The 11,962-nt window shown below is 44.2% G+C and overlaps 1 protein-coding gene across 2 annotated transcripts in view; it reads right to left on the bottom strand.

The window, feature by feature from the left end:
* Nucleotides 1-1,323: 1,323 nt before the first annotated feature.
* Nucleotides 1,324-11,962, bottom strand: part of SPEF2 (sperm flagellar 2) — a 185,125-nt gene continuing 174,486 nt past the window's right edge. For both annotated transcript variants that reach the window (XM_082382147.1, XM_082382148.1), the window contains exon 36: nt 1,324-9,839. In XM_082382147.1, the coding sequence (XP_082238273.1) occupies nt 9,750-9,839 (90 nt within the window). In that variant the 3' untranslated portion in view covers nt 1,324-9,749. The remainder of the gene's footprint in view (nt 9,840-11,962) is intronic.

The following is an 11,962-nucleotide window of genomic DNA, read 5'->3' as shown; positions in this document are numbered from 1 at the left end:
ATAATGGTTTATTGCCTGGACCTTTCTGGGCTCTGGGACCTAAATAAGAGGGTTCCGTGGCCAAACGGTTACCACCTACTCAATTCTTGAGGAGCCTCCCGGGGCAGGGGGCCAGCCGGCTGCTCAGTCACGGGCTTCATGGTGGGGATGTTTGGTGTCGGTGGGTGGGTGTGAGTGCTGGGATGGAGGTGGGGAGCCAGAGGATGGGAGGAGCACAGCGGGAATGCCTTCGCCCACAGAGCCCCTAGAATCAGTATCAAGCTTTTCAAAAGATACATTTTATTTTCATAAAATATTATTTTATTTCCCCAAAGGGTGAAGGTGGTGTGATGGTGGCAATGAAAGGGGACAGGGTGATGGGGTAGCCATGGAGAAAACATCTCCTGACCGTGCTCTTCTGTCTCTGGGAATTTCTGCGAAAAGAAGGGGGCGCCTTACGAAGTGAGTCTGCAGCCAATTTGGGGAGCGATCCACCAGCTGTGGTTTCCGGAACAACAGTGTGGTCACAATTGATACATGCGTTGTTAATAATCACTACCTCCGTGGTCTTGCCTGTTCCCAGACATAGGGGGAGGGGTGGTGACAGGAAGCCGTGCTGGCTCTTCCATTTCAATTTAGTCTTGCAGGTGAAATTGAGAGTTTGGTAAGAGGTGCATGGCTGAACAATCCCTAATCCAGGGAATGTGTGGGCAAATGCCTGGGCAGATGGTGGGCGGCTTTGTGTCCTCCTTCTCGGATCTGCCCTAGTTCACCACCTCCAGGTTTCTTCAAGGCTTAGCCTTATCTGTCTCACTCATAGCTCTCTTCTACCCTTCCATGTCTAGCATAGATGGGAGATGCAGGCGACAAGAAGACAGGCTGCAGAGAGGGTGGTACCTCTGATCTTGGTCTAGCCGTGCACTCCTAGTCTCCCGGGAGGTCGAATGCCTGGCAACCCAGGATTTGCAGAAGGATAGCTGGAGAACCGTGGCCACTGACTGCCTTCCTTCTTCAGATTAATTTTTCTTTTCGTCCACATGGTTGGAGTGTCCAGTTGTGCTGGATGGGACCACGTCAAGGCTGCTGTGCACGGTTGGGCAGTTTGTGCACTGTGAAAATGCAACCAGCTGAGAGGAGAGTGAGGGTGAGCTCTGTTAGCCCTGAACTAGATCTGCCGTGGCCTGCCACGGTGCCATATCAGGCTGCAGGAAGGGGTGTCTCCCAGGCGGTGCCTGGTGCCGTACGAGCTAGTGGTGGCCGTGGCTCAGGGTGTATTTGAAGCTGTGAAACGTAGGGCTTGGCAGCAGTCTCTACTCTTGTAGGGCTGGTCAGCAGCCTCATGACCAGCCCTCTGACTTGCTTGGAGTGAGCCCCTCTGGGAAACCTGACCACGGGAAACTGATAGGAAAACACGCAAGGCCCACGAACGTAGTCGTCTGGCTTAGACAGAGTTGACCCACACAACGTTTTAAACTATTTGAACTAGTTGTCAATATTTACAGTTTAAGAGAGTTTGCATGAGGTTCAGAATTTCTGGCTTCCCACGGCACTGCCAGGTAATATTTGGTCGCAGCCAATTAGTGTGTGACAGTCCTCGCCATGCCCTGTGGCCTCTCCAGCACGGAGGATGAGTGCTAATTGCTGTTTGTCACAGCACTTGTGCTCTGTTTCCTGGTAGTAGAATAAAGAGAAGTGAAATCTATCCTGTGCTGTCTTTGAAAAGTGGGAAAATTAAAGATAGACTAAGAAGCCATTACAAAAATATCCTGACCTGCTCTGTATTTTTTAAATACCTGCCAAGTCCTTCTAGCACGGCTCCTCTGCAGTCGAGGGCTTAGCTTGGGAGGTGTGTTCTGGGGCCTCATCTGTCCCTCTGACCTCAGGTGTTTTTGTCAGGACAGAGGGTTTAGACCCTTCCTGCTGAACTGGGGGGCTAGATCACACGTGGTCAGGTTGAAGGTCAGAGAGAGAGCTACCGTGATAAGACATATGGAATCTGAAGGAGGAGGGGGGGGACGAAGGACAGAGAGATTGGGAACACAGACATACCACAAAAAATACCTGACATACCACACAAAAGTCAGGTATGTAAGTCAATGGCACCAGATTGCATAAGGCAAGGCCCCTGGTGGCAAATTTCTATCAGTAAGGAGGCATTGCTCAAAGGGCAGAGGGCTGAATCCTTAGCTGAGGGAACTATTGGGAATTTTACACACGTGGTTATACCTTGGGATGCCTCTACCTGACGCCCACATGACAGAGAAGCAGCGCGGTCCAAGGGTCAAGGGCAAAGACCCTGGAAACAGATTGCTTCCCCCCCAGGTAGGAATCCTAGCCTCTTACTAGCTGTGCAAGTTAGGTGAGCTCCTTACCCCCTTCATGCTTTAGCTTCCTCTGCCTTATAATGAGGATAGGTATATACCTACATTATAAGGTTGCCTATAGATGAGAATTAAATGAGTTAATTCTTAGAAAGTGCTTAGAAGAGTGGCTGGCACTTGTCAAATACCCAAGAAGTATTTATTACTACCAGCTTGCTATCTCTCCCGCCTCCCCTAGGAAAACGCAATATTTAGAAACATGGTTATCAGCTTGGAGGAAGTTGTCCTCTGAAAGAAATAAGTGCAGCATATTTTTAGAGTCGCTCCGTTCAGAAAGAAGTTGTAAAGTTCTCCTGGAGCACGAGAAGCTAAGAGATGTCTTCCATCCAGGGCACTCTTCCCGCGGACCCTTTTGCAAGTAGCATGGTGGCAATGGCTCTCCTAGATTTATAGGAGCTTTACCGTGAAAGGGGCTCAAAAGGGGGTGACATTGGTGGGAGAAGGCTCAGCTCTCGCCCTTGGGAGTCCATGGCGCAGTCTGCCCTATGCAGAACACAAGGATGTTGTGGTTTCAGCCTGGTTTGTGGGGCGCATAACAAGGTGAGGCTGCTTCAGACAGCGCTCAGTGTCGCTGTCTCCCTGCGGTTAGCCGTGAAGTGAGCAAAGACACAACAGTGTTTGTTTGGAGCTCAAGTGCTCGGAGTGCTGCTTTGAGCCCTGTGAGGCCTTTATGGGGCTTTGAACTGTGGCCACAAGATGCTAGTGGCATCTCTTTCCAGATTTGTTTTGACACAAGCTTGAAAACAACGTTTCCCTCTGTCCTTCTGCTAAGAATCTGACAGTGAATGTGCTAGTAGATTTGTTTAGCCCTGGCTCAACAGAATCTTTGGTGATGCCTTGAGTAACAGAGGATGCTCTAAGTCTGTACCAGAGAACATGGCAGAGAAAACTTTGGAGGTGGAAGGAGCTATCCAACAGGCAGCGTAAATTTCTTACTAAGTCAAACGTGCCAGCTAAGTACAACAGGAGACAGAATAAGTTGCAAAATGTGTTGGAAGCAGAGTTAGGGCACCTTTTATTTAGAGAAAAAAAGGGGAGGAGCAGGGGAGGAGCCTGAGGGAGCCCAGACAGCGGGGGTTGCTGCACTGACCTGTTCAGGGCTCGACTAGGCTCCCAGCGCTAAAAGGAGGTGATTATAATAGGATTCTTGGTTCTCATTAGCTTCATGAGTCATTCAGTCTCTAGCAGATGTAACCTGATGTCACTCAGCCTCCCTCCTCCAGAGCTGCAGGCGGCCATTTGGGGAGGAGGAAAGTGACCCTCCTTGCACACACACAGACACAGACACAGACACACAGACACACAGACACACACACACACACACACACAAATAATATTGAAAAGATTAAATTGGTTCTCTCCACAGATCCAGAATAAGGGACATATAAGGTTGTAGGAACATCTTTACTGTAAAAAGGTACTCTACACCTGCTAGAATTTCTGTTAAAAGGAGACATTCCTCTTCACTTATTAATCCATTTCGTATTTATTGAGTATCTAATAAGTACCAGAAGCCGTGCTGAGGGAAGCTGTGTCAAGTTGAGTGTGAGAAAAAGATGATAAGCATAGAAAGGTAGAATCAGATTCTAAATAACATCCTAAGAGATGTGGAATTTATTTGATAACAAGGAGGCAGAGGGAAGGTTTTTAAACAAAAATGTGACATGCTGAAGTAAAGATTCAGAAAGATTATTTTGTGAATAGTGTAGAGGCTGGATTGGGGTAGAACGATGGAGGCTTTGGGAGAAGATACAGAAAGTAGGGGGGTCAAATGAGGACCATTGCAAGAGTCTAGAAGAAGGATTTTGAGGGATTTTGAAATAGGGTGGTGAGTGGGCACTGAAAGGAAAGGAGAGATGTGAGGGCTATTTGTAAGAAGTGATCAGTAAGATTGGGTGTGAAGGGGGGAAAAGGATGAAGAGACAAGGATACAGCCCCAGTTCTGAGAATAGGAGTCCAGGAGAACCACAGGTGCTGCCATCAGTATAGCATGGGAGGTTGGGAGGAGGAGCTCTCCCAGGAGAACTTCAGAGATGGGCTGGGCCATATAGTCATCTAGCCAAATGCTTCATCCACTGTCTGTATCTCTTCTACTCCTATTTAATCCTCCCTTAGACAGCCCCAGGCTGGCCTGGACAGGATAACAGCTCAGTGGCTGGAGTATGGTAATGGACACCATGGGTAGGAATTCTAGTGCAAGGAAATAGGGGGTGCTCAAACAGTGGGATGAGCCTCCTCAAAGTGCTTTAAAGAAAGGTGAGATCCACACATGATGAAGACCACACTGAAAGGGCCCTTTGGGGAGATGGGAGTTGGGGTTGCAGAGCTGAGGAGCTGATTCAGTAGAGGTAAAACTACAGTTGGAGGAGGACAAAGGGGTAAAGTTCTAGGTTCCCTTCATGGTACCGCATGGTACCCTGCATCTGTCAGAATACTTCTGGCAACAGGGAGCTTGTAGCTTCTCATGGTCAGCTGAGATCTGCCACGCTGCAACATTCACCACTAGTGTTGGTTCATCCCTGGGGACCACAGAGAAGCTACTTCATCTGGACAGCTTTTCAAATAGTTGGAGATGGCTCCTTTGCCCCTTACATTGGAAGTTTCTCTACTTATGGCTAAGACTATGGGGTTTTGAACTCAAAACTCCTTTCTGAACATATATGTCAGTTCCTCTGCATACATACACTGTGCATATATTCAAGCGTGTGGCCAGGAACTGCACACAGAATTGCCGGTGAGGTCTAACCAGCACCGATCAGAGGAAAATCAGCATCTCCCTTCCTACCAGTGATGCTCTGAGCACACTGGGCTCTTCAGCGGACACATCACACAGCAAATTAGATTCAATTCACTTTGACCAAAACCCTTCTGCTTTTATTTTTAAACATTGCTAAGTCATACTTCTTCCATCCTGGGCTTATGCAATGGGTGATTTGTACTTCAAGTTGAGCAAACTAGGTAAGAGGATGGCTTTGGGTGTTCATATTGGGTTCCTAGTCTATGTCTATAATTTACCAGCTGTGTGACTTTGGGCAAGTTACATAATCTCTCTACTTGTCATTTTCATTATGTGTAAATGGCCATTTACACATAAGTACTTACTTCACAGAGTTATGAGACTAAATGAGATAATGCCTGTAAAGCACTCAGCACAGTGCCTCCCTCACAGTAGACCTTCAATAATATTAGCTATTATTACCTATTGTGACCTATTATTAATATCCTAACCTTGTTATTGAGTCCTATCTTTCTTATTAAGCATAATTTAATTCAAATTTCTTCCAACATTGTGCCAACCACAATTATAATTCACATGAATTCTATCTCTCTCTTTGAATTTCTTTGTTGATGTTTTGTATCACAGAAGTAAGAGAGACATAGTCAGTATTTCCTATAGCTAACAGCCCATTAAGGGAGAGGGAAAATAAATAATTCATGTCATGAGTCTTCTGTGTTTGTGAACCTCACTCTACTGGTTACAAACTCACTTGTCATTCAGTCCATATTTGTTTACCTTGTTCCCAAGGATAGCGTGAAGATATCATGAATAACCCTGTAAAATGTCACATTGCTGTCCAGAGGAGAGCAACTAGGATAAGATTCAGATTCATCTCATAGAAGCGAGAGCTGGAGAACATAGTCATATTTAGTTCCAAAAAGAGAGGAGATGGTGCAAATAGTGGGAGATGTTGAAGAGGGTGACAATTTGGTGTGTGAGTTGGATGAGGGTGGAGAGAAGGTGGGCATGGATGATGTGAACGTCCACTGAGGCCAATGTTATGTTGGCAGCAAATGATTCTGGAAGTAGCTGTTTCAAGCAGTCCATGCTGATACCTCCTTGACCTATGATTTAGAAGAAATTGTGGCCCCCTTTTGGGTTTTTCTCATGAATTAGTCTAAAATATCAGTCTTTGTTAAAGAGGAAGAAATGGATCTTTGAAATAAGTGGACATTGACAGCCAGGCAAGAAGGATGAGGAGACCTATACAGGGGAAGAAAGAGAAGAAAAATTCGTGGTAAAGTAGTGAACTTCCCCAGCTTCACTGCTCTCTCATTCATCTTAGGTGTGCCGGAACCCTAACCCTTTGCCTGTACCATGCGTTAACGGACATTGTGTTTCCTTGACCATCTTTACCCAGGTAATCCCTTCATTGAGACATCACTGGTGATATATTTATTTTAGAAGAAAATAGCATCAGCTTCCCTTTCTTTTCATAGGAAATACTATATTATTTTTTGACAGTTTTAAAATGAGTTCTGGGTGATCCCCGAATCTTGTCATCTAACATACACCAAAAGTGCAATGATGTACGTCAGAACCATTGCCTGGTAGAAAGGTTGGCTCAGCTGTTCATCATGTGACATGATGGCCTCTTGACGGTTGGCTTTTCAAGAGTGGTATTTGGGTTGAATGCACAGAGTCCTGAAAGGGATAGCCTCCTTTGGGAGATTTAAAATCAGATGAACTCTTTTGTTTTAAATTAGATGAGGACTTGCAGGGGAGCACAGATGCTGCCACAGGAGAGGGCAGATGGTTCGAGGCTCCAGGAGTTTCCCAGGAGGGAGTGAGGACCCTTCCTGTCCCAGGGCTCTGAGACCAGGACAGCTACGCCACCATGTAAGTAGACAGTACACGTGTACTAGATGGTAGAATTGGGTTATAAATTTTCTTTTAACACCATGACAATAGAATACAAAAACATATTTGAAAGATGAATTTAATAGGGTTATATGTAAATACCTGTACTTTAATATTTTTAAAAAGTGGCCTCTGTTAAGATAGGTGGAAATGTGGTTGAACTAGAGCACATGAAACAAAGGCTTAGAAGCTTTAGTTATTTGTAAGTTTAATATAAGTCATCAGTTTCTTTTGGTTACCTCAGACTCCTCAAAATCTGCAGGTGTGGGTTCGTGTGTGTGTGTGTGTGTGCGCGTATGCCCATACACAATGGCTTTGACATCCTGGGCTGCATTAAGAGAGGTATCTTGATGGTGTATCCAGAGTCCGAGATCAGAGACTTCAGATCCGTCTCACAAAAGCAATAGCTGGAGGACATAGTAATGTGCAGGGCAAAAGCAGCCTCAGAATGATCTGAAGATGGTTGGGTGATCACTAGAATTATAAGACTTGGAAGGCTCTTGGGGAGAGGAGCTTCCAGTACATTCTTTCTTCTTCTGGCAGAATCCCAGGCAGTCTCTGCTTTCAGTGTGAAGTTCCACCCTTGCCTGCTCCAGAACCTGCAGTGCGAGAGCTCCATTTACATCTCTAGGTCATGTTCCACCACCAGATCGGCTCCATCCTGATGGTGACTGGAGACTGACATGGTGGCAAATACCCACCAGGGAGACCTTTGTGTGGGTTGCTCTCCTACAGTTCAGATGAGACAATGGGCCTCAGGAGGGAAATTCTGCAATTTCCTTCGTTAAATACACTGTGCAAGAACATTATTACAGCAAGAAATTACAAGGAAATATAAGGCATTATTACAGAGCCATTGTCTCCGCTTTTAATTTTTTTCTAGTGCAATGTAATGTTGCCTTGTCTTCTTCAGTCCTTAATAAAATGTGGGTTGGTTGGCTGCCTGTGTCCTTATCATGATATCTTATTTATTTGAATCCTATTTTCAGATGTTCCTCAGCTCCCTTCTCTAGAATAACTAGAACTACGAGTGAATCAGCTAAGGTGAAACTGTGAAATCTCTGGCTGGGTTTCTTCTCCACCTCCTAAGCTTCTGCATCACCATCCGCCATCATCTTGAGGACGAGGGTTCTGGGAATGGGACCCACAAGAAGCAGATTTAGGCAATGTGTCACTCTCAAGAAATAGAATATAATTCTCACTGACAATTGAAATTGTCTTTGGATGGCTCAATTTTTTAGGGATCAATCAAAATGTGATACCTCTACATGTTTTGCACAAATGTATTATAATGCAACTTAAAGCTGGCTATGATTTTAGTCTTAGGTTCAGGAGCATAGCAATAAAGAAAATACACAAAATCCCTTACTTCATGGAACTTACAACTTAGTGGAGTGACAGACAAACAAAAGAGTAAACATGCATTTGTCAGATGTTGATAAGTGCAATGGAAAAAAAAAAATTAAAGTGGGCATGAGAGGTATGGGGATGGTGGGTTATTTCTATGTTGTATTATGTGTTGAGGGAAGGCCTTGCTGACAAAGTGTCATTTGAACAGAGGCCTGAAGGAAGTCAGGGGGCAAGCCATGCAGATATTTGGGACCAGGCAGAGAGAAAAGCAAGTGCAAAGGCCCTGACGCAGGCATGTGTCTGTTGTGTTCCAGGGTCAACAAGGTACAATTGTTGCTTAAGCAGAGCGGGCTGGGGGAGAATATCGGGAAATGAGATCAGACAGGCAGCGAGGGGTAAAATCAAGGTGAGGACTTGGACCAGACTCTACACGAGATGGGACTCCAATAGAGGGTTGGAGCAGAGGGGTGACGTGAAGGCTCACTCTCTTTGGCTTGGATATGTTGAGTTTGTGATGATGATAAGCCATTCCTGTGGTAATCAAGTGGACAGTAAGAGAGAAGTTTGGATTTGGGGGGAAGACGGGAATAGAAACTTCAGCTTTGGCCCCATAAAGTCCTGGAAATGGATGACTCATCCAGGAATTGACTGTGGACAGAGAAGGCTGAGTGCTGGGACCCTCCAACTCTTAGAGGCTGAGTAGAAGAGGAGGGTCCAGCAAAGGTCCACAGAAGGAGCAGCCAGAGAGGAGACCCAGAGGGGGTTTCACAGAGGCTCAGCCACTGAAAATACATCAGTGCTCACTTAAAAATGCAATGAAAACAACAAAAACAAAATCACTTTCTTCAGATAAGTATCACTGAATTTGAGTCACTAATTTATACAAGTGCTATAATTGTACCTCTATGTATACAAGAAATATATTCTATTAATAAAGAATTATGAATAGATAATAGGATCATGACTATACCAGCAGCTGATAACACAGCTTTCTCCTTGGCTAGTGAGATACAGCTTGGAATTTTACGGAGCAAGAATGACAAACTTCATGCAGCCACGCTGCCCTGACGTGGAGCTTTGGGGGAATTTTCACTGTACCTGCCTAATGTAGATACTCCTCACAGGGACTGTTCATGACTTAATGTGTATGTTTATATTTGAACATATTGTTCTGGTGCCTTTTATTTTCAGAATCACTTCAAAATGCACTCTTCCTTACTTTGGATTTTTGCTTGGAAATTTAAATTTTATTACAGAATATTCTCCGAGTTAAGGAAGACTCCCTTTTCCGTGCCCCTCATAGCCTGGTAGGGGTCATTACTACACTTATGATGACAATGTATACAACAAACACCATGTTTACATTTGATGTTTGGAAGATTCATGCCCCTCTCTTGTCTTCATTTCTTTTCCTCTGTGAGTCTTGAAGGAGACCTCTCTTCATCACTTCCTTGTACATGCTCACTCCTTTGGAGAATTATTTTAACATCCTAAGAGAAGAGATTCAAAGAGAAGTCACAAATATTAATAAATGAGTTAGAATTAATGATCACCTAATATGTGGCAGTGATTAAACAGTAAGTTGCTTTTTCCTTTGAGAAAATTGTTCTCTAGCTTGAATCCTGCCTTGCAACTTACTAGTTGTGCCCTTGGAAAGATAGCAAAGATCTTGGAGATTCCATTTCCTCATCTAATAATATCTAATAACAGAGTTGTCATATCAGATTAAATAACATTTGTAAAAAGCAGAGTTTGTCAATAATGGGCAAGGCAAAACATTATTTCCCTATCAATCAATAACAAACAGTATCCACCTTCTATTAAAGGAAAAGTCTAATGCCAAGTTAATCATGTCTACAGATTTGCAGAATTTTAGAACAGCAGATTATTTTGAGGGTGGGGGGACTATCTCATTTCTGTTTTTTATTTTTTTTTTTAATATTAGAGATTGATCTGTTTTTTGTCCACTTAAAATGCCCAGCTATGTTACATTTTAAATCACAGATGTTTTCAAAATAAATTTAAGACATTATCACAATGTAGAAGGGGTACAAGCACGTGTGAAAAATGTAGAATTATATTTATGCAGTTTTTTTTTTTTTTTTAGGAAAGTGCTTTATGGATATGTTTCTTTTCTTCAGAGCTGAGTTCCAAAGGTTTCTTTTTTTAAATAAATTTATTTAATTATTTATTTTTGGCTGCGCCGGGTCCCCGCTGCTTTGAGCGGGCCCTCTCCAGCTGCGGCAAGCCGGGGCCACTCCTCCCTGTGGTGCGTGGGTTTCTCACTGTCGTGGCCTCTCCCGCCGCGGAGCACAGGCTCCAGGGATTCAGCAGCCGTGGTGCGCGGGCTTCACTACTTGTGGCTCACGGGCTCCAGAGCACAGGCTCAGTAGTTGTGGCTCACGGGCCCAGCTGCTCCGCGGCACGTGGGATCCTCCGGGGCCAGGGCTCGAACCCGCGTCCCCTGCACTGGCAGGCGGACTCCCAACCACTGCGCCGCCAGGGAAGCCCCAGAGGTTTCTATTTGACCATAGTCATTTTACTCATGAAAACATGAGTTAGTTCAGCGTCTGAACGGACCCCCTGCTGAGGGACGCACACATCGCTGAATCAGTCACTGCCAGGAACCATAGTGAATCATTTTCTTGAAAGAGCTTGTTCTTTGAAAATACAGATCTCCTACAGCCAAAAGTCAATCTTAGGTGAGCTAAGTGAAAAAGAACAGCTGCTCGCCCTTGACCATTCTGGTCCTACCCTCCACAGCTCTTACTAACATGTCTTCTTTGCATAGCATATTGTTTGTAAATGGCTAATGCTGACTAGGGACTGTTAACTTGGGGATTGAGGAATGAGCTGTCCTGTGATTACCTGACACTCCAGAGCAAGGGGGAAAATTATAAACTCTAGTATTTAAATCAGATTGGCTAGACTTATAGCTGAAATCAGGGGCCATAGTTTTCAGTAGCAGTTAGTGGAGAAAAGCCTGAGAGAGTCTGGAAGTGTTTGACATGGGTGCCTTGAAAACACAAAGCGCCAAAGCAGCCATCATGTTTTGTTATAAACATAAAGGAGATGGTTGGAGTATATCTTAAAGTCAGATACCTTGAAGACTGTGTCCCTTCCAGTTACATTTACATTTATAGGTATTTTGCCCTCACGTAATTGGGTCCTGACTCATTTGTTTCTAAGAAATTCTCCTGTGACATTATGATTTTAACATGAAAAGATTTATTTTTATCTCCTAGTGACTGGAACCCTTAATTTTAAGGCTGTATGCTCGATGTACAGGCTTGTTAAAAGAAATCTACATTTATTCAGCATATGTTTGCATCACAAGAAACTGCACTGGCTGGATTAGTATAGAAAATCCAATGTCCATTTATACTTGTAAATCTATTTATCAGAGGAAATTAATTGACTTTCCTCACTAACCACCCACTGACAGTGTCCTCATTGATCTTGTTACATTTAACCAAAGCATTTTCTTAACAATTTAGGAACGTTCCTTGAAAATAACCTCTCTGTAAAAGATCTATGAAACTGAAGTTAAATAAGTGACTTTAGATTAAATAACTATAGAATCCAACACACAATCTGGATCTTCTGCATAGGA

This window comes from Balaenoptera borealis (assembly GCF_965194805.1).
Source record: "Balaenoptera borealis genome assembly, chromosome: 2".
Taxonomy (NCBI): Eukaryota; Metazoa; Chordata; class Mammalia; order Artiodactyla; family Balaenopteridae; genus Balaenoptera; species Balaenoptera borealis.
Note: the sequence above shows the minus strand (reverse complement) of the source record. Positions and strands in the feature narration are given on the sequence as shown.